The 20306-nt window shown below is 38.5% G+C and overlaps 1 protein-coding gene across 6 annotated transcripts in view; it reads right to left on the bottom strand.

Annotated features, from left to right (window-relative positions):
• Positions 1-20306, bottom strand: part of pclo (piccolo presynaptic cytomatrix protein) — a 301666-nt gene that overhangs the window by 48175 nt on the left and 233185 nt on the right. For 4 of the 6 annotated variants that reach the window (XM_008111438.3, XM_016993943.2, XM_016993944.2 and 1 more), the window contains exons 11-17: positions 19216-19324; positions 18077-18144; positions 15024-15235; positions 12110-12160; positions 9626-9756; positions 8802-8828; positions 5607-5700 (exon numbers count right to left, since the gene is read on the bottom strand). In XM_008111438.3, the coding sequence (XP_008109645.2) occupies positions 5607-5700; positions 8802-8828; positions 9626-9756; positions 12110-12160; positions 15024-15235; positions 18077-18144; positions 19216-19324 (692 nt within the window). Of the gene's footprint in view, positions 1-5606; positions 5701-8801; positions 8829-9625; positions 9757-12109; positions 12161-15023; positions 15236-18076; positions 18145-19215; positions 19325-20306 lie in introns of those variants that run through there. The other 2 variants (XM_062981862.1, XM_016993946.2) reach the window with 2 other exon arrangements.

The following is a 20306-nucleotide window of genomic DNA, read 5'->3' as shown; positions in this document are numbered from 1 at the left end:
CAAAACAAATAAAACTCTTGCTATCTTGTATATTGTGACCTTGGTAACTTGACCATGTAAAAATAAAATGATAGAACCATATATCAATCCTAATTCTGGTAAAAAAAGCATTATTTTAGATCTTGCAATAAAAAAATAAATTATTTCCTCTTGTAAGGAATCTCAGCATTATCCCAGAGCACTCTAACTCTGATACAAATGTATAATCTTACGTACTTACACCAAAATTGCAGTTGATTCTCCAGGTAAAATTTGGGAATCTGTTGCTAAATTTTCACTCCCAAAACAAGAGCACTATCTTTCTACTGTACACATATCTCTACTCAGAAGTAAGCCTAAATGAGTTTAGTGGGACTTTTTCAAGGCAAATCTGTAGCTTCTCAAAAAAATCCATTGGAATGCATGGATTTTTTTTATGACAATTATGCTTTGTCCAGCTACAATTCCCACTTACTTCTTAGAACTAAAAGCTATGCACATTATTTTCCCCACCCTATTGTTATTCTAAGAATAACCCCTGTGATGTAGGTTTCATTGAGAGGCTGTGACAGGTTTATGGTGACTACATAAATCTATATATATAAAAGGGTAATGAAATTTCGGCCTAGGACAAAACAACAAAACTATACATCCCAGAAACACTAAACTTGGCAGCACAACCCCTCATCCATGCCTCTACGTTCATACAACAAAAAGCTCCAGCTACTCCAGAAAATGGCCAGGCTTTGAGACTGCAAGTCTATTCACTGCTATTCCACCTGGCCAACAAAGGATTCCCATAAGCCACAGCAACGCGTGGCCGGGCAAAGCTAGTGTTATATTATAAAGAAGCTGGGATCTCATTTGATCATGTTGTGTTTCCTGTGCTGTGGGGTAAGTGAGGATTTATATAATGTTCATCTTATGGTTCTGAAAAACAGCTGCAATTTTGAGCAACTCTGATAAAAGTATTTAATTACAGAACAGTGTTTTATACTAATTTATGCAATGCTTTTGATACAAAATAAATATTACAGAACAATGTGTTAAGTATTTATTCATGCTGTAGTCATGCATGTGCACACGTACAGAATATTCTGTTTTTTTTATTTATTTCACTCCCTTTTTTCCAAACTTTCTTAAACTCAGCATGGAAATCCCAGATTTTTCTGCATTTAAAATAATAAAATGTAGTAGCTCTTGTGCTACCTGGCCACATCATTTTGACTGCGACCTGATGTTGCTTGACCACCCATGTTCATTTGCTTATCTTAGTGGAATTATTAGATAACAATTGAGGGCAAGAGCCACTTACATTTTAATGTTTATCTTGGCTTTGGTGCTGATCACTGGATAGTACTGCTTAACAATAGGGTCCCTTCCACACAGCTGTATAGAATCCACATTGAACTGGATTATATAGCAGTGCAGACTCAAATAACCCAGTTTAAAGCAGATATTATGGATGATCTGCCTTGATATTCTGGGTTATATGGCTGTGTGGAAGGGCCCTAAGAGGCAGAATGAGTTCTTAAATATTATAGCACATAGTAAGGGTGTGAGGCTGCTTTACTTCTCTGTTATTCCCATTGCTCTGAATTTTTAGAAAATGAAAATGAAAACGAATGTAAAGCTAAATGTAAAGAGCAAAGACGGACATGGAACTTTTGGATTTAATTTCTCCATGCCCTTTGAAAAAATATGCAAAGTTGCTTCACCAGCTGAATAAAAATCTTCTAGGCAATCGCGACATAGTCTGAATATGAAGAGGAGAAAGACAGTTTGACAAATTGCCTGGGCAATCACTACATTATTGTGCACAAGGATAGTCGGTCTTCCACAGTCTCCTATGTTGACATTAATTTGCAATCAGCTGTTGAGCAATATGTAAAGCACCTTACCATGATGGAATCAGAAGACTAAATTCCTGATCCATGAAATAATGTACTAAATTCTACTGGTTTCAGTTAAAGAACTAAGCACATGTAGTTTCTCCACCAATAATACTATCTAGCACAATTTTTATTCCTGGGTTGTAAATGTCATTTCCTAATTGGTTCTATCATAAAAAAGCATTGAAAAAAGTTTATTAAACTGCAACATTTTTGTTTTTGTGAGAAATCCTGTGGCACATTTTGCTAAAGTTTTTCAATGAATATCTCATGGAGTCTCAACCAATTTGAATAGTTTGTGGCAGCCACAAAAATGAAGTTTCTGTAATATAAACTACCTTGAAAGTAAGTAGCACACAATTAAACATGAAATAATGCTTTTAACCCAGGAACAGTTTTTTTAAAAAAATTTTTTGTTACATAGCGTAATATTTTCAAGCTATGGCCCTTTGTTAGACTCAGCTCACCACTGTTAGCAGTGTTCTCATGATTCTGTTTCAATATATTAATTTTTAAAAACATGATTAGGTCTGCATTAGTAGAAAGGTCAATCTGCAGGATGTATACCACCTTATTTATATATAATCAAATATATTGACAAAGCTGTAAAAAGCAAAGGAAATTGTTCAATGGGTTGAAGGAACTTCCTTAGGAAAAGGGTTCAACATTTGGTGGTAAGAGCTGTTCAGCAGTGGAATATGTTGACTTGGGGATGGGGCGGTGATGGAAAAAGGCTGGATGACCATCTGACAGGGGTGCTTTGTTTGTGTATTCCTGCAGGTCAGGAGGTTGGATTGGATGGTCTTTGAGGTCTCCTCCAGCTCTATGATTTTATGATTCTGTGATTTGGGGCTGTTTAGCTGAGTGAAAAAAGTGAGAATGGGGAGGAGACTGATAGAGGTATATCAAATTGTACATGCTATGACTAATAACAATTATTCCATGAAACTATGGAAACTCAGGATTTGATTAGATTATGGTATTTTCAGCTTTCATTTTAAGGTAAAGGTAAAGGTTTCACCTGACGTTATATAGTTAAGACTCTGACCATTGATTTGGGTGAAATTTAAACTCTAAAACTTTTGTGGAGTTGTACAGGGAAGTACAGTTTATCCACACCCCCCCCCCCCCAATACTTAGGTCCCATCTACATTGCCATTATAATGTAGTTAAACTGGATTATTTGGTAGTGTAGACTCATCTAATCCAGTTCAATGCAGTTCAATTCACAATATAAGAGTCTATAGTAAGGTAAAGGTTTCCCCTAACGTTAAGTCCAGTCGTGTCTGACTCTGGGGGTTGGTGCTCATCTCCATTTCTAAGCCGAAGAGCTGGCATTGTCCGTAGACACCTCCAAGGTCATGTGGCTGGCATGACTGCATGGAGCGCTGTTACCTTCCCGCCGGAGCAGTACCTATTAATCTACTCACATTTGCATGTTTTCGAACTGCTAGATTGGCAGAAGCTGGAGCAACAGCGGGCGCTCACCCCCCCCACCCCCCTGGATCTGAACCTGGGACCTTTCGGTCTGCAAGTTCAGCAGCTCAGCATTTTAACACACTTCGCCACCGTAGCTGCAGTTAAAAACCTGGTCCAAAAACATCATGCTCATATTTCACTGAAATTAATGGGGGTACCCTTCTGCATAGCAATTTTCACTTTTGACTCTTTGCTTTCAGACCTGTTAGGAAGTCCTTCTCCCTTGCTGTTGCTCAGGCTGTCTGGTTTTTAGCTATGTGAATACAGCTGGGATATTGGTAGACATCACTGGTAGGTCTGTTATGTCCTACTACTGCATATTCCCAGTGTGTCATTTGGGGAGTATGAGGTGTGCAATCCATACTGGTTGACACTATCAGAGGGGGCAACACCAAAATAATAATAATAAAAAATAACAAACTTTTATTTATACCCTGCCACCATCTCCCATAGGAACTCGGGAGACTTTCAAATAGCACACAATGGTGGCACACAACATATAAAATGCAGTATATCAACATTAAAACCAATAACACATTTAAAAACCAGACATATGAAATTAACAAGGACTAATGAGTCAATAATATGGCAAAGTATGGGTTAAAACTCCATGCAATCCATTTAGCCTTCCCTGGCTTAAAGATAGTAGGTTGGCTGCTATCGTTAACATTGAAAGAGCCACGTTTTTAGCTCTTTCCTAGGAGCCTCCCGTGGCCTAGGGGATAAAAGCCTTGTGACTTGAAGGTTGGGTTGCTGACCTGAAGGCTGCCAGGTTCGAATCCCACCCGGGGAGAGCGCGGATGAGCTCCCTCTATCAGCTCCAGCTCCATGTGGGGACATGAGAGAAGCCTCCCACAAAGATGGTAAAACATCAAAACATCTGGGTGTCCCCTGGGCAACGTCCTTGCAGATGGCCAATTCTCTCACTCCAGAAGCATTCCAGAGCCGTGGGAGGGGCACCACCAAGAAGACCCTTTCCCGTGTCCCCACCAACCGCACTTGAGACAAAGGTAGGAGCAAGAGGAGAACCTCCCCAGCAGATCTTAAAGCCCGCAGCAGTTCATAGGGGGAGATGCAATCACAAAGATAGGCTGGTCCCAAACATTTTTCATGCAGTATTTCAGCAGAAATATGTTGATTATGAAGGCAATATCTCCGTGGTTATATAACCACAAAACATTTTGGAATCCTAGTTTACATGTACCATCTCTATATTCACCCGTGAGTCTAAAACACTATGCTAATTGACTTTTTGAAATTTCTTATGAGAATATGCTCCAATCACAGCTTTCAATATTATCCAACTAAAATTAGTCTTTAAATCATGTAGTTTCATTTGCATGAGCTCCAAGCAGGCATTGTTGTGTACTATATATTGCCGTTTCTTTTTTAAAATAGTCACTAATTTTGTCATTTCAAAATATACGTTAGCTACAATATTGTGGTATGGTCTGCTATGGCAGGTGGTACAGTAAGGGTTACTGCAGTGGGGGACACCTACTCTAGTTTTTTGTTTTGTTTTTTGTGTCAGGAGCAACCGGAGTTGCTTCTGGAGTGAGAGAATTGGCCGTCTGCAAGGACGTTGCCCAGGGGACGCCCGGATGTTTTGATGTTTTACCATCCTTGTGGGAGGCTTCTCTCATGTCCCCGCATGGAGCTGGAGCTGATAGAGGGAGCTCATCCGCGCTCTCCCCGGGTGGGATTCAAACCTGGCAGCCTTCAGGTCAGCAACCCAACCTTAAAGTCACGAGGCTTTTATCCCCTAGGCCACTGGAGGCTCCACCTACTCTAGTGATGCCACGGGATGTTCTCTAATATTGTGCCTATGGGAGTCGAAGGGAAGGAGACAATGCGGAAAGACAGGAGGCCTTTTCTACACTGCCCTATATCCCAGGATCTGATCCCAGATTATCTGATTTAAACTGGATTATATGAGATCCTGGGATACAGCGGCAGTGTGGAAAGGGCTTTAGAGACATTTGTATTGCCCTTGGACTTTTTGCCAAGAAGAATAAGTAAATATTTTTATATTTGCAGGCCTTCCAGGTGATGTTTTCTAACTCTTTACCAGAGAACTAAATTCACTTAAGGTTTAGAGGAAGCAGAGTTTTTCTTGATTTGCCAAAGCTGTTGAGGAAGAAGTAGCTGCTTGTTTCCTTCATCAGAAAGAATATTATCACAGAACATTTGTATTTTTGAACTACTCATGAGCAGTCTTTGCCCCTTCAATACAGAACATTACTTATAAATACACACCTGCTCTATGGAGATGTTTTTATAAATGACTGTCTGGTTCCATTCAGGATTCAAGCTTTTTTGCACATATTTTGTCCTCCTCTTGTTTTCAATACTGAAGTAAAAAACAGGAAAAATATAATTACTTTCACTTGCCTCCTCCTGTTCCAATCTAGAAACAGTTCTGACACATCTGATAATCAATCAATCAATCAATCAATCAATCAATCTGTCATTCAGATAAGCACAGAATAATGGCAGTAATTCAGTTCCAATGTCTTCTGTTGAATGTTTTCCCAATTTAGTCTTTGAAAAATGAAATTTTTGAATCCTTTGCCTCACTTCTAAGAAACTTCTCCACCTTCAGCCTCCAAATGACAAACACTGAGGTATTTCTATTGCATTTACAAATTGATTGTGTCTGTTTACAGCAGCAACTCTCATTATGGGAATGAATGGTGATGTATTGGTTTTCTTTTTAAAACTTCCTTCCAGCTATCAAGCTGAGAAGGGTTCAAAGAACTTATTATTTTGTGGTCTTTAATTACAGACAAGTCATCCCTGAAAAACATGAAAGAAAAGCTCTGACACAAGTGATATCTTGTTAATGACAGAAACACTAATTTAATATTGATCCTGTAGAGTAGGATTGCAAATTGAACAGAGTTGCTTTTTCTATAGGGCATATCAGAGGTTTCGGTGTATTGTCTGATTTGTATTACATTTTACTGAGGCTTGTGTTTCCCTAAGGCTAGAAAGAAGATATGGATCTGTTTGCTACCACGAAATACTGATACAAGACCATACAAAGCATCCCAGCACCACTTAATTTTAATTACACAGCATTCAAAAGCCACATTTTCATACAACAAAAGTTAGGTGAGAAAACATCAAGAATTGATGACATTTCTGGAATTCAGATCGATGAAGCATGGGTTCAGTATTTTTGGAGAAGCTGAATATTATCATTTTTCTTGATATCAGTCATAGTTTAGAAGGAGTTTTAGCATATTGTTTTAAAGTGAATTATTAGTCCCATTAAATCAATGGCAAATTGGTAAGTCAATAGTTATGTAAATATCATTTTCCCATTAAGAGGCATTAATAGCGGTACTTGGGCTATTCTTTTTTTTTGATATTTTGTTTTTATGATGATCTTTTAGACTGTCCCTCTGCTCCACGCTATGGAGAAATCCATCAAAATGGCAGGAAATGAGATTCTACATAAACATTAGGAAACTAATTCCTAGCAGTGAGAATTGTTTGATACTGGAATATTTTGCCCCAGGGTGCTTCCAGACAATGCCAAAACCCGCGCTGAAATGGGTTTAAATAACCCGCTTTGGTACGGATTCTTGTCTCCACTCTCTCACCCATACTCTGGACTTTTCTGGGTAGGGTGGTGGCTACATGCCATTTTGAGACAAATCGGGATAGCATGAAGCCATCTCCAAGCTCCAAATTTAGCTACTAAAATTTTCTTAAAAGGTTCCTGGCCACCATAAAGTTTCTTTTTGCATCCTCCTGGCATGAGAAACTAATGTCTGAGGAGACGGGAGGGGTGAAGAGGAAAATCCCTCCCTTCCCCTTTCTCCTCGCTCATCATTTTCTTGCACCAAGAGAATTTGATGAGAACCTTTTTGGTGGCCAGGAACTTTTAAAGTAAGTTTTAGGGGCTGGGTCGTGTTGGGTGCCATCCCGCTCTTCCAGGCTTCTCAAAGCCTGCAGAAGAGTGTGATGTTCTTTCCTTCTCTGGAGGTTTTAGATAGAGGCTAGATCACCATCTTTGATTGTACGTTCCTGCATAGCAGAATGAGGTTGGAATGGATGGCCCTAGTGGTCCTTTCCAACTTTATTGTTCTATGAATCTGTGAAAATTAAGAATGGGCCTCTACTTGCTACCAAAATTCCACCAAAAAACCAAAATTCAAACCAAATTTGGAGCCAAAACAATACAGCAAAGTAGAGTATGAGAAAGGGAGTGAATCTATTTATAAAATTAGTTCACCGTATGCAGGCCCGTAGCCAGGACTTTGATTCAGGTGGGCCTGGGATTTTGGTTTGGGTGAGTCTGAGTGAGAGGGGATCTGCCCTAGCACACCTTTTGTATCGTTATCCCAATACCCCCATGCATATGGGATATATTGAGCATGGTGATCAGATCATGATATGAATAAACTTAACAGTTTAAATAATAAATGTAAGGCCTTCTTGCGGACCACCCTGAGAATTGTTTTTTTGGAGGGGGGTTGAAGCCCCTCAAGCCCCCCCCCCCCCCGGCTACATGCCTGACCATATGTCTTTACATCTCTGGATTATGCAGAATATTCTTAGATCACTACCTTAGCAAAATTAGAGGTTTTTGCTTATTTCCAGAGAAAGTCAGTAAAATTGAGTTGATTATCCCTTATCTGAAATGCTTGGAACCAAAAGCTGTCAATATTTTGGATTTTTTAAAAAATTCTGGAATACTTTTTCCATTAAAAATACAAAATATGGATAGAATGAATTTTAGCTAATACTCCAGAAGACCTTCACAGATTAGAGAGCCGGGCCAAAACTAAGAAAATGAATTTCAACAGTGTGAAATGTACTGTACACTTTGGCAATAAAATGAAACACACAAATATAGGATGGGTGACATGTGGCTTGAAAGGGATCTAGGAGCAATTGATTCAAATTGCAGGAAAAAAATCCATCTAAAAATTAGGAAGAACTTACTGATAGTAAACACTGATTGGCAGTGGAATGTGCTGCCTCGGAGGGAGATGGTAGTCTCCTCTGGAGGTTTTTAAGCATCTTATATCAATCCAGATAACCTGTAATACTTCTGCTTCATTGGAAAATTTATTGCCATGGGTTTGTTCCATGGGAAAATTATAGACATGGGTTTTACACAACCATTCTTCAATAAAAAAAATGGATCGGATGGCATTTGTGGTCTTTTCCAACTCTATGATTCTATGTTACCGAATAAGTGATGCTCAACTTGAAGTTCACAAAGCCCATTTTTGCATACATCAAAAAGTGCCCCATCACTTACAATCCTTGAAATACCAATCTCTTGGTTCTCCCTTGCCTATGTGGAGAATAGGCACTGAAACCACCTCAAAATATAGGTTTGTCAGCTACTTCATAGGTCACGAGAATATTTATGATACAACAATATGTTTTGTGCATGTGTTAGAAAATCAGCTGAAAGATATTCTACTTTACCTTGCATTCTGGACAACCATGACTTGGCTTCAAATCCCAGTGGAGGAACAATGCATTGAATGGTGATGGAGAAATACAGGAAGAAGGATCAGAGATGATTGAGAAAAAGAAGAGATTTCAAATGATCCAAATAGTAAAGTATTGATATTAATTAGCAGAATTATAAGAAATAGAAATATTAAACAGACATAGCAATTTAACATGGGGAAGGCCCTTAGAAAATAGCTATCAGCCATCTAGTCCCAAGTTTTGTTCATGGCTTGGAATAAACTGTAGTTTCCAGTCCAGACATGGGAAACTATAACCATAGGCCAGAATCTACTGCTGCATCTCTACTAATCCAATGGATCCAATTGTTCACAATGCATTTAATGGTATGCAGTTGAATTTCTGCCAGCTGAGCTAGGAGGAAGGCTACTCCCCCACTTGCAGCTCTTTTGTGTCTCCAATGAGAGATTTTCCTATTCTTGCATCCATGTTGTTGACAAATCTCCTTTGTGGGCTTTCTGATGTCATATTAGGATTGCAAGGGCAAATGGGCTCTAGCTTTTCTGCTTATGGAACTTTAAGAAACACAGAGGGTCATGTTTCACACATGTTCATCCTTATAAGGTTGACATTTATGGGATACTGTAAACTGAAAACAGTAACATCTTATATTTAAATGTTCTTAGAGACTCTATGCAGACATTTCCACATCATATCCCAATGGACTCTTGAGCAAGTTTTTTCTAGAAAATTGCTTGCTTGATGTGGAGGCCCACAGGAAATGAATTTGCAGGCTACTTAATGCGGTGAGGATTAAAAATCTCCCATTCACTTACCCTCGTCCTGGTAGAAGATAAACTTTGACAAATGGATCAGAATAGCCATTGTTATCACGGGGGGCAAGGTTTCTTGCTTGAAGAATGTGAATTATCAAATTACCAAGGTGTTTGTCATAGTTGATTTGGAGCTACAGAGAACAAACATTGATGTAAATCATTTCCCAGAATGTGAGTGCATTTACTAAGTCCCTCTATGAATATATAGAGCCGGGCCGGGCTGTGGTGCAGGCTGGTGAGCAGCCAGCTGCAATAAATCACTCTGACCAAGTGGTCATGAGTTCGAGGCCAGCCCGTGGCAGGGTGAGCACCAGACAATAAAAAATAAAAAATAGCCCCTGCTCGTTGCTGACCTAGCAACCCAAAAGATAGTTGCATCTATCAAGTAGGAAATTAAGGTACCACTATAAAGTGGGGAGGCTAATTTAACTAATGTATGACTCCATAAAAAAAATCATCCAGCCACAGTTGGAATGAGGAAGTGCCGTGGCAGTGGATGATGAAGCAGCTGCTCCCCTGTGGCTGGAATCGAACATCCCCTCAGGAGAAGGTTAAATTGCCTCTGCGTCTGTCTCTGTCTTTGTTCTATGTGTATATTTCATTGAATGTTTGCCTTATATGTATTCAATGTGATCCGCCCTGAGTTCCCTTCGGGGTGAGAAGGGCGGAATATAAATACTGTAAATAAAAATAAATAAATAAATATAGAATCGCTTTCACACTAAAGAGTTATAGTGCTACAATTCCACTTTAACTGCCATACCTGCAACCTGTGGAATCCTGGAATCTATAGCATGAAATTCTACAATTTTAGATACCCCCCAACTACAAATCCCATGATTCCATAGAATCTTATCATGGCAGTTAAAGTGGAATCATAGCTCTATAATTATATAGTGTGAAAGGGCCATAGATATCCTCATCAGGCAGGGGTTGGGGAAGAAAAACTAGTTCTAGTGAACAGCTGGAAAAAGTGGCATCTTGCTTCTGTTTACTGAGAAGAAAGTTTAGTTGTGTTCATGGCACAGAGAGAATCTCCTTCCAATATGTAACTTGACCACTGCAATATACCATTATAAAAGCTTGTTAGCACTTTAATAGCTGTGGCTACATCCTATGGCAATCTGGGCCTCAAAACCACTTACAAATTAAAACAATTACAATATAATTAAACTATGGAAAAAGTCAACATTAAAATAGAATCAAACTATTAGCAATATTAAAACAAATTTAACATTCACTTTAAAAGTACAAAAACAGTTAAAACAGTACAGCCTAAAATGATATAGTACCCACTTAAAAGCCTTTCCATTAAATTAAGAGGAATAATCTAAGGACAGATGTTCACTTGTTACTGTGATTGAATGGTACTTTTAAGTTTATGCCATAGTATAGGAAAGCTTGATGTTCATCTTGGGAGAATTAACACAGTAGTTTGCATTACGATACATGGTAAGATGAAGAGCTGGCATTGTTCGTTGATGCCTCCAAGGTCATGTGGCAAGCATGACTGCATGGAGTACAGTTACCTTCACGTCGGAGCCATACCTATTGATCTACTCGCATTTGCATGTTTTCGAATTGCTAGGTTGAAAGAAGCTGGGGCTAACAGCGGGAGCTCAACCCACTCCCCAAATTCTAACTGTCAACCATTCGGTCAGCAAGTTCAGCAGCTCAGCATTTAATCTGCTGTGCCACCAGAAGCTCCTATAACTGGGGAAACTTCAGGGGCTTCTTTCTCCCTCATTTTTAAAACTATTGGAGTGAAACATGCTACAGTGCTAGAAAACATTTACCACTGTTAGCCCATTAAAATGTTTCACTTATCCATGATTTTTGGGGGAATTTAAAAAGTTTTTATAAACATTTTTTTAAAAAAACTACAAGAGCAACCTATTTGAATTTTATATACAATGCACAAGATAACCAGAGCACCAATCCAAAGAAGTTTCAGAAAGATTCACACATTTATAGATTTTAGGGGATTTCTAAAAGTTTAGACAAAAACAATGTATCCCCCCAAAATGCAACAACCACAATTGCCTTGAATGTCTGTCTGTCTTTATGACACACAACCACATAACTTCAACTTAGCACAGATTTATACTATTGTTTCCTTACTTAAGTCCTCTTTGCAGATTCAATAATTTTATTTTTTATTATTAGACTGACTGGAAACGACTGGCCACAGCAGCCCTCATTGGGTCCTTCAGATACTGAGCATTACATTCTGGAAAATGTAGTTTAGGGCAGGGCCTTTTGCATTCTCTGCCACAGGGGACCTTCTCAAACTACATTTAAAATAGCTGTGATCTCAGTCTCCCACCCATTAACTTTAGTCCTGTCCCCAGTGCCTTCCTTACGTGTACAACTGCAAAGTACTCGTTGTTTATTGTGGTCCTCACACATCCTAAATACATTTTTAAAATACTGTACCAACATTAGCTACAAAAATTAAAACTATATTATTGTTTGGCTTGTTACCTGAATTTCTCCAGTTATTGGATGGGAACCGGGCTTGGTAGTTTCTGCAGGCTGCCACATTTAAAAAAACAATAAGAGAACACAATATTCAGATATGTTATGTACTATCGGTATACATTATTATAATACTTTTGTTTCCAAGAATGCTGGTAGGATTAAGATAGCCCTTGCTAATTTTTATGCTTATATAGTTAAGACTCTGACCATTGATTTGGGTGAAATTTAAACTCTAAAACTTTTGTGGAGTTGTACAGGGAAGTACAGTTTATCCACACACTCCCAATACTTAGGTCCCATCTACATTGCCATTATAATGCAGTTAAATTGGATTATTCGGTAGTGTAGACTCATCTAATCCAGTTCAATGCAGTTCAATCCACAATATAAGAGTCTATAGTAAGGTAAAGGTTTTCCCTGACGTTAAGTCCAGTCATGTCTGACTCTGGGGGTTGGTGCTCATCTCCATTTCTAAGCCGAAAAGCTGGCATTGTCCATAGACACCTCCAAGGCCATGTGGCTGGCATGACTGCCTGGAATGCTGTTACCTTCCCACTGGAGTGGTACCTATTGATCTACTCACATTTGCATGTTTTCGAACTGCCAGGTTGGCAGAAGCTGGAGCTAATAGCGGGCACTCACTCTGCTCCCCGGATTTGAACCTGGGATCTTTCCGTCTGCAAGTCCAGCAGCTCAGCGCTTTAACACACTGAGCCACCGGAGGCTCCATAATAGTCTATACTGACCATATAATGAAGTTCAAACTGCATTATATAGCAGTGTAAATGGTGCCTTAGGTTGGATCTGCACTGCCATATCATCTGGTTTCAGATGACATGTCAGTGTAGACTCATATAATCCAGTTCAATTCAGTGAATCTTTATTCTGAAAATGGATTATATGGCAGTGTAGATCCTGCCTTGGAATTACAGGGATTTCTTAACTTTTATGCCTTGAGCTGATATGCTTCATATTAAATTAACATTAAATCTTACTTCATATTCTGAAGCTTTGACTATATTGTTGGGGTGGCTAAGAAGAATATTGATAATTGGCTTAATGTGAATGAAGATAATGTGTTTGTCTGCTTGTGAAACTAAATTCTTTCTTCAGTGTATGAAAAAAGTGCATTCCTTTAAAGATAGGAAACCAGGGAGAGTGTCAAGACATTCTAGCTGTTTTCATTTTAAAAAACTGAAATGGGACATGTGACAAATATTCTTTCTTGATAGTGATGAGTTTCAGTAACACACACACACACACATAACAATATGTGTGTAATGTTTATTTCCCCATAATACGGCTAAAATGGAAGGCTTAAGATATTATTAAGGGCAACAATGATGCTCTGTCTTTAAATTCTGAATTGCTTCATCGAATTCCTGTACTGTTATTGATCCTTTCAAACGTTCCTGCTCTTCTTCAGGGAGGGTTGGAAGCTTTTGAGTTTTTCTGTATTCTTCTACTGCTTCTGTTGAGCCTTCTTCATTTTTGTATAGATCCTCATAAAAGTCTTTTAGATGTTGTTTTATCTTTTGTTCTTTTTAAAGTTTTTTTGCTTTCTGTGCCAAAAAGTGCTGGTGCCTCAGTAAACTACAAATCACAGGGTTCCATGGCATTGAGCTATGACAGTGAAAGTAGTGTCAAACTGCATTAATTCTGCAGTGTAAATGCATCCTAAGCCACACATGGGCCACCTGACTCTTTCCATAGACCTCATCAAAAACCTTTCCATAGACCTCATCAAAAAGAAACTTCTGTATTTAAATAATGACTTAAGCATGCAAGTCAACAGTGTAATGATGAAACTGGAACAAAAACACTCAGTATTTTGCCTGGATGGGGGAAGAAAGAGAGTTGGACTGATTGAGACTTCAAGGCTGCAACCCTTCAAATGAGACCACTTCAGAAGAAATAGTTTAACGATTTCTGCTCTAATTAAAAGTGTAACCTGCTCTTTCACAAGAGTCAAAGAGCAACTAATTGTTCTCAAAGGACATTTATAATTAGATACTTAATAAAATGTGAACTGCTCCATGGTAATTCATAGAATCAAAAAAAGACAAAACTGGGTAGCATCATGTCATCTGTACTTCACACCAAAATGTTTACTCTCTTCTGTGCTTGCAATTTGATTTCTTTTGTTCAGTTCTGTCTGCAGATATTGAAGCTTTGTGAAATTAAGTTTATAGGACTTTCTAGAGATGGCTGTAGATGCCAAACCTCTACAGTAAAAAGTAATGTTTCTATGTTGTAGGACTACTAAAGACATTCACATTAAATTATAACTGTGTTAGTTCAGCAACAGAGATGAGCGTGCATCAAGTGTTACTGAAAGAAGCTTTTGAAAATTCATTTGAAATTCAGTTGCAGATACTATTGACATACATACTCAAAAAGAAGTCAACCTCAAGTATAAGTCAAGGCAGGTATTAGAGATAAAATTATGGATTTTGTTATGACGTGTGGAAAGGTCAATGTCATTCCATGAAGTGGGGAACACATGATCAGCTACTCCTAGCTATCATAACCATTTCCTCACCCAGGCTTTCAAAAAGGCAAGAAAAAGTGCTGTGGCACAGAAAATAGAGGGGGTCAATGTTTATTCTAGATTTTCCTGGAATGGACTAAGCTCTTGTTTTTCACTACTCTATTCAGAGAATTGGATGGTTGCATTTTTGGAGTTAAGATACACTACTCATATTTGACCTGTGGATAAGTTGACTGAGATTTATTTCATTTTTAAACTAAACATCTTCTGATTTCCTGGCAACAGTCTGCATCTGCAGTGATCTTCGAGCACTTTAACATGGATTAATCAGGCAAGTATGGACAGGGCTTTAGTGACTATAGATAGGGAAATATCCAACCTTCAACCAGAAATTAAATAAACACATATTAAAAACTAATTTCGTACCTTGCCACTATGCCGTTTTTTGCTGACCGAGGGAGAGCCAGGCTGCCCAGGGCTAGGAACAGAACTAGAAGTGGCTGACGTGGTGCCAGAATGAGCATGTGAGCCCTTCTCCATTGCTGAAGAGGCAATCAGGGGGGCCTGTTGCAGAGAAACCTTTTGCAGCTCTGCAGCCAACTGCTTGGGATCAACCCCAGGAGACTTTGTTTTCTCTGCTGCAAACAAAAAGTTTCCATTTAGTTTGGCAATCATGTCATGGTTTTAAGATGACAAATCATACTAATAACATGCCCAATTGTTACAACAAAAAGGGGAATGGAAGCAAAATATTAAATGTATTGTCGAAGGCTTTCATGGCCTGAATCACTGGAGTGTTGTGTGGTTTCCGTGCTATATGGTCATATTCTAGCAGCATATTTCCCTGACATTTGTTTTGCCTGCATCTGTGGCTGGCATCTTCAGATCCTCTGAAGATGCTATCCACAGATGCAAGAAAAACGCCAGGAGAAAATGTTGCTAGTGCATGGCCATACAGCCTGGAAACCATACAACACTCATACAATAGAGTTGTTTGTAGTGTTCTTTTTTTTATAATGGATTCACCTTTTATAATCTTCTGCAATCCCTACAAAGCATTCCCAAATTGGGGGGGGGGGTACCCACCAGACCAGATGTGCCACAAAAAGCTACAGCTTTGGGGAGGACAGCTGGCACCTTGTCCCTTGGAAGTTATAGTAACTTTATTTGAATTGGACATTTTTCGATCCAAATAATAATACACTTGTATTATATTTAATACACATAAAACAGATTAGACTTGAGTGATTCTACACTTATATGGTTACATGTCTCTTTGATCTGTCATCAATATACTATTTATAACCATTCACCACATATATTCTAGCTACTATCTACTTTACTATTTATTTATTTATGTATTTTATCCCACTTTTCTCCCATGGATGGGACTCAAAGCAGCGTACTTCTCGTTGCTTTTGTGTACCGTAAACATCACTATCATCAACCATAATCACATTTTTATTTATATCCCACCCCCTGGATTAAGAGTTAAAACAGGTATAGATAAAAGCCCACATCATTAAAATATAAAGAAACCTTTGGTATGTTCCCATCACATGTACCTATGAGGATGGTGGGATAAAGTGAACAGTTTCCTCTGAAGATTTTAAGACTGATGTGATAGAACATTATCTTTCTGATAACCTGGACCTCAACAGAATTAGAGATTATAGGTCATAATCATTATTTTGAATTGTGTACAGAAAGAGCAAGTGGAGTTGGTGTAACAACTCCACTGGCTGTATCCCATAACAAGTTGTATTCCATAACAAGTCCTGTTTAGTCGGCTGGCTGCAGCTCTTTGAACCATCTGATTTCTAGATACTCTTCAAAGGCACACATTACAGCAATCCAATTACAGCAGATGGTAGGATAGAGCACTTGATCTGCAGGTTAGAACTTAAATTTTCAGATTTTTTAAATACTAAATTTGAACACTTGAATTCTGAGTTGAGTTTCTCTGAATGGTTCACACTTTTTGCTTGGCCAGGAACCATAACAAAATGGTTCCAAGAGTTAAAATAAGACTATAGGTAGAATGCTGATAGATCAGAACAAAGGCACTTGTACAGCACTCTGCTTGCACAGTGGCCAGAGATGTGCCCATGGGTAACCCGTACCGGGCTGTGGCACAGCTGGCTAGTAACCAGCTGCAATAAATCACTACTGACCGAGAGGTCATGAGTTCAAAGCCCGGGTCGGGTTAAGCCCCCGACCATTAAATAGCCCGGCTTGCTGTTGACCTATGCAGCCCTGAAAGACAGTTGCATCTGTCAGTTAGGGAAATTTAGGTACTCTTTATGCGGGAGGCTAATTTAACTAATTTACAACATCATAAAACTGCCAGCAAAACACGAGGAAAGGAATGAGGAAGTACAGCCACTAGTCGACAGTGAAGCAACAGCTCCCCCTGTTGCCGGAATTGTGAAGCTGGAAAAAAATGTTAAATGCCTCTGTGTCTGTCTATATATGTTGTTTGTCTGTTGGTATTGAATGTTTGCCATATATGTGTTCATTGTAATCCGCCCTGAGTCCCCTGAGTCCCCTTCGGGGTGAGAAGGGCGGAATATAAATACTGTAAATAAATAAATAATAAATTCTGGTTCCATTCCTTAATATCTGGTGCTAGGTAAAGGTAAAGGTTTTCCCCTGACATTGTCTAGTTGTGTCCTACTCTGGGGGTTGGTGCTCATCTCCATTTCTAAGCCAAAGAGACGGCATTGTCCATAGACATCTCCAAGGTCATGTACACCTCCAAGGTCATGAGCTAAACAAATACAGTCTCTGATATATAGCTGACAAATAGCCTTATTGTCTGTGAATTTGTCACATTTTCTTTTAAAACCACCAAAATTGGTTGCAAATTCCATAGTTTGACTACATTCCATTTGAAAAGCATTTCCACTCTTCTAATTTGAACCTTCCGCCATTCCGCTTTATTGGATTACTCTGGGATTACGGGCCCTTCCACGCAGCCATATAACTCAGAATATCAAGGCAGAAAATCCCACAATATTTGCTTTGAACTGGGCTATCTGAGTCCACACTGCCATATATTCCAGTTCAAAGCAGAAAATGTAGGATTTTATTCAGCTGTGTGGAAGGGGTTTAGGAAAAAAGTAATCCCATTCAGTTTCCCTTAGGTAAAGGTAAAGGTTTCCCCTGACGTTAAGTCCAGTCATGACCGACTCTGGGGGTTGGTGCTCATCTCCATTTCTAAGCCGAAGAGCCGGTGTTGTCCGCAGACACCTCCAAGGTCATGTGGCCGGCATGACTGCATGGAGCGCCGTTACATATACATAAGTTTCTCATACATATACATAATTTATACACCCATCTTATCAACGTCCTAATTGCGATTTTGAAAGGTAAAAAGACCAAAACACTGGAATCTTTCTTCAAGGGAACTCTTCTCCCACCTCTAGTTCTTGTATGTCGTAATCGGAATAAACAGAAATTGCAATCCTCATGCTTACCAGGCTTTCCTGGCTCAAGTAATTCCAAACGTTGTGGATTCTCGCCATTTGACAACATGCTGAGATCCCTAAAGGAAGCAAGGACAAGCCTGAGACAAAAAGAACCTTCCCCTCATGGTTTTATTCAGGAATAGAAATGAGACATGGATTATGGCAGCAAGCAGTTCCCCAGCATGACCCGTTCTTGGCTGAGATGTGTTTGTGATGCTATTATAGAGCTAAGGAAATGACACTTTTAAGATGAAATCTTTAATGGAATAAATGTGAGCATACATTGAAATACATACACTTTTCACAATGAGTTATAGTTTCTATGTATTCGTTTAGTTGTATTTTACTAGCACTTTCAATCACAAAATGTTGTACCAATAAATATCATAGCAGTTCTGCATAGTATTCTTCTCATTCTGCAGATCACTCAAGCTCATCCAAGCAACTTGTTAAAAATTGTTCAAAAGGACAATTTGAGTTCTGAAATTTGAACTTGTCAGTCCCTTGGTTTAAGTCCGATACAAGATCACACTGCTTTTTCAAGAAGCAATTAAGAATGTTTGTGCTTCCCGTTGTTATTATGCATTCTTTCAAACTCATGTCAAGTGTTATGTCCCACTTACAAAGACAGCACTATGCAACATGATTTTTATTCCTGGGTTATAAATGTCATTTCCTAATTGGTTCTATCATAAAAGCATGGGAACAGTTTATTAAACTGCAAAAAACTTTGCTTCTATGGGACATTCTGCAGTACATTTTGCTATAGTTTTTCATTGAATATCTCATCGAGTCTCAATCAATTTAGCATAGTTTGCAGCAGCCACAAGAACAAAGTTTTGGGACTACTTTCAAAGTACAATTAAACAGGAAAACTCTTTCAAACCAGGAACAGAATATTTTTCGAATTTTGTTACAGTGTAAACCTTCTCAAATAAGACATCCAAAAGAATGGAGAAGTTACTATCCAGGCTCATTAAAAATCAGAACTTGTATCCATTCACCCTAAGAAACAAAGAAATTCTTGTATCATATATGAACCAAGCTCCTTCCATTTATGTTTAGCAAATTTTCCACCTTAACAATTGTGAATAAAAAGCCATGAAAAGCCAAAAATAATGGAAACAGAAAGATGGGGAAAAACTCACAGTCTTACACATATTTCTGCTTCCCCACTCTGTTGACTGATGATACTCTGAACTTCTTCATATGTTTTGGCAGTCAAGGGAATGCCATTCCACTCCAACACCTGCATCCCTGGGTGGCAAAAAAAGAGATGGTAAAACACAATTCTTCCACTCATTATTTCTATTCACTATCCTAGATATATTTAAAACAAAATGATTCACCAGAGATTAAAGATAAATATCATTCAATGGGTCTTTGGTGCTTAAATTATCAAAGCTTTTTTCACTGCACTCCAATGTGATCTTTTTCAAAGAATGTATACTTACCTGTATAGGTTATGCTGCTTAGGTAAACATAAAAAGATCCAGTGACCGTCAACCTGTGGAGCATTTCCACCTACCTGATAAAATGAACATGAAAACCAAAAGGCATAGTGATAATGGGAACTGAAGAAAACCAAACTGTGAAAATTGTGGATGAGAGAAGTGGACATTAGGACAGAACTGTATTCTTGTAAGATACGACTGACCTGGAAGATTACAATGAAATGGAGAATCAAGTTGTGACTAAGCACTGAAGACTACAGTAACTCTGATGTAGGATACAAGAATATGGATGAATACTTGTTTATTTTATAAAAGATTATTTATTGAAAAATGTAATAAAGCACAGTTTATTTTATTTATTTATTTATTTATTTCCAGCATTTATACCCCACCCTTCTCACCCGGGGGGACTCAGGGCGGCTTACAACAGTTGGCAACATTTAATGCCAAGAACATAATAATAAAACAAAAACAGTACATATAATCAATTAAAACTATAAAAATACATCATTAAAATACATTATAAAAATTAAAACATATGTAAATTAGATCCATTTGTCTAAAAGCCTCACACATACCGTGTCTACTTACAGAGTGAATGGTTCTTTTTAGTATAACACTCTTTTTTAAAACACGAGGTAGCATTCAAGCATGCAAAAGCCAAAACCACACAGAACCAAACCATGACCTACAGTCTAAGGTCCTATACAGCTGCACTAAATGATTTTTCTCATAGTGTGGCCTAGATCTTAATATATTAGTCTGAAGTATGTGAGGCAGAGAAA

The sequence above is a fragment of the Anolis carolinensis genome, chromosome 5, assembly GCF_035594765.1.
Source record: "Anolis carolinensis isolate JA03-04 chromosome 5, rAnoCar3.1.pri, whole genome shotgun sequence".
In the NCBI taxonomy this organism is placed as follows: domain Eukaryota; kingdom Metazoa; phylum Chordata; class Lepidosauria; order Squamata; family Dactyloidae; genus Anolis; species Anolis carolinensis.
Note: the sequence above shows the minus strand (reverse complement) of the source record. Positions and strands in the feature narration are given on the sequence as shown.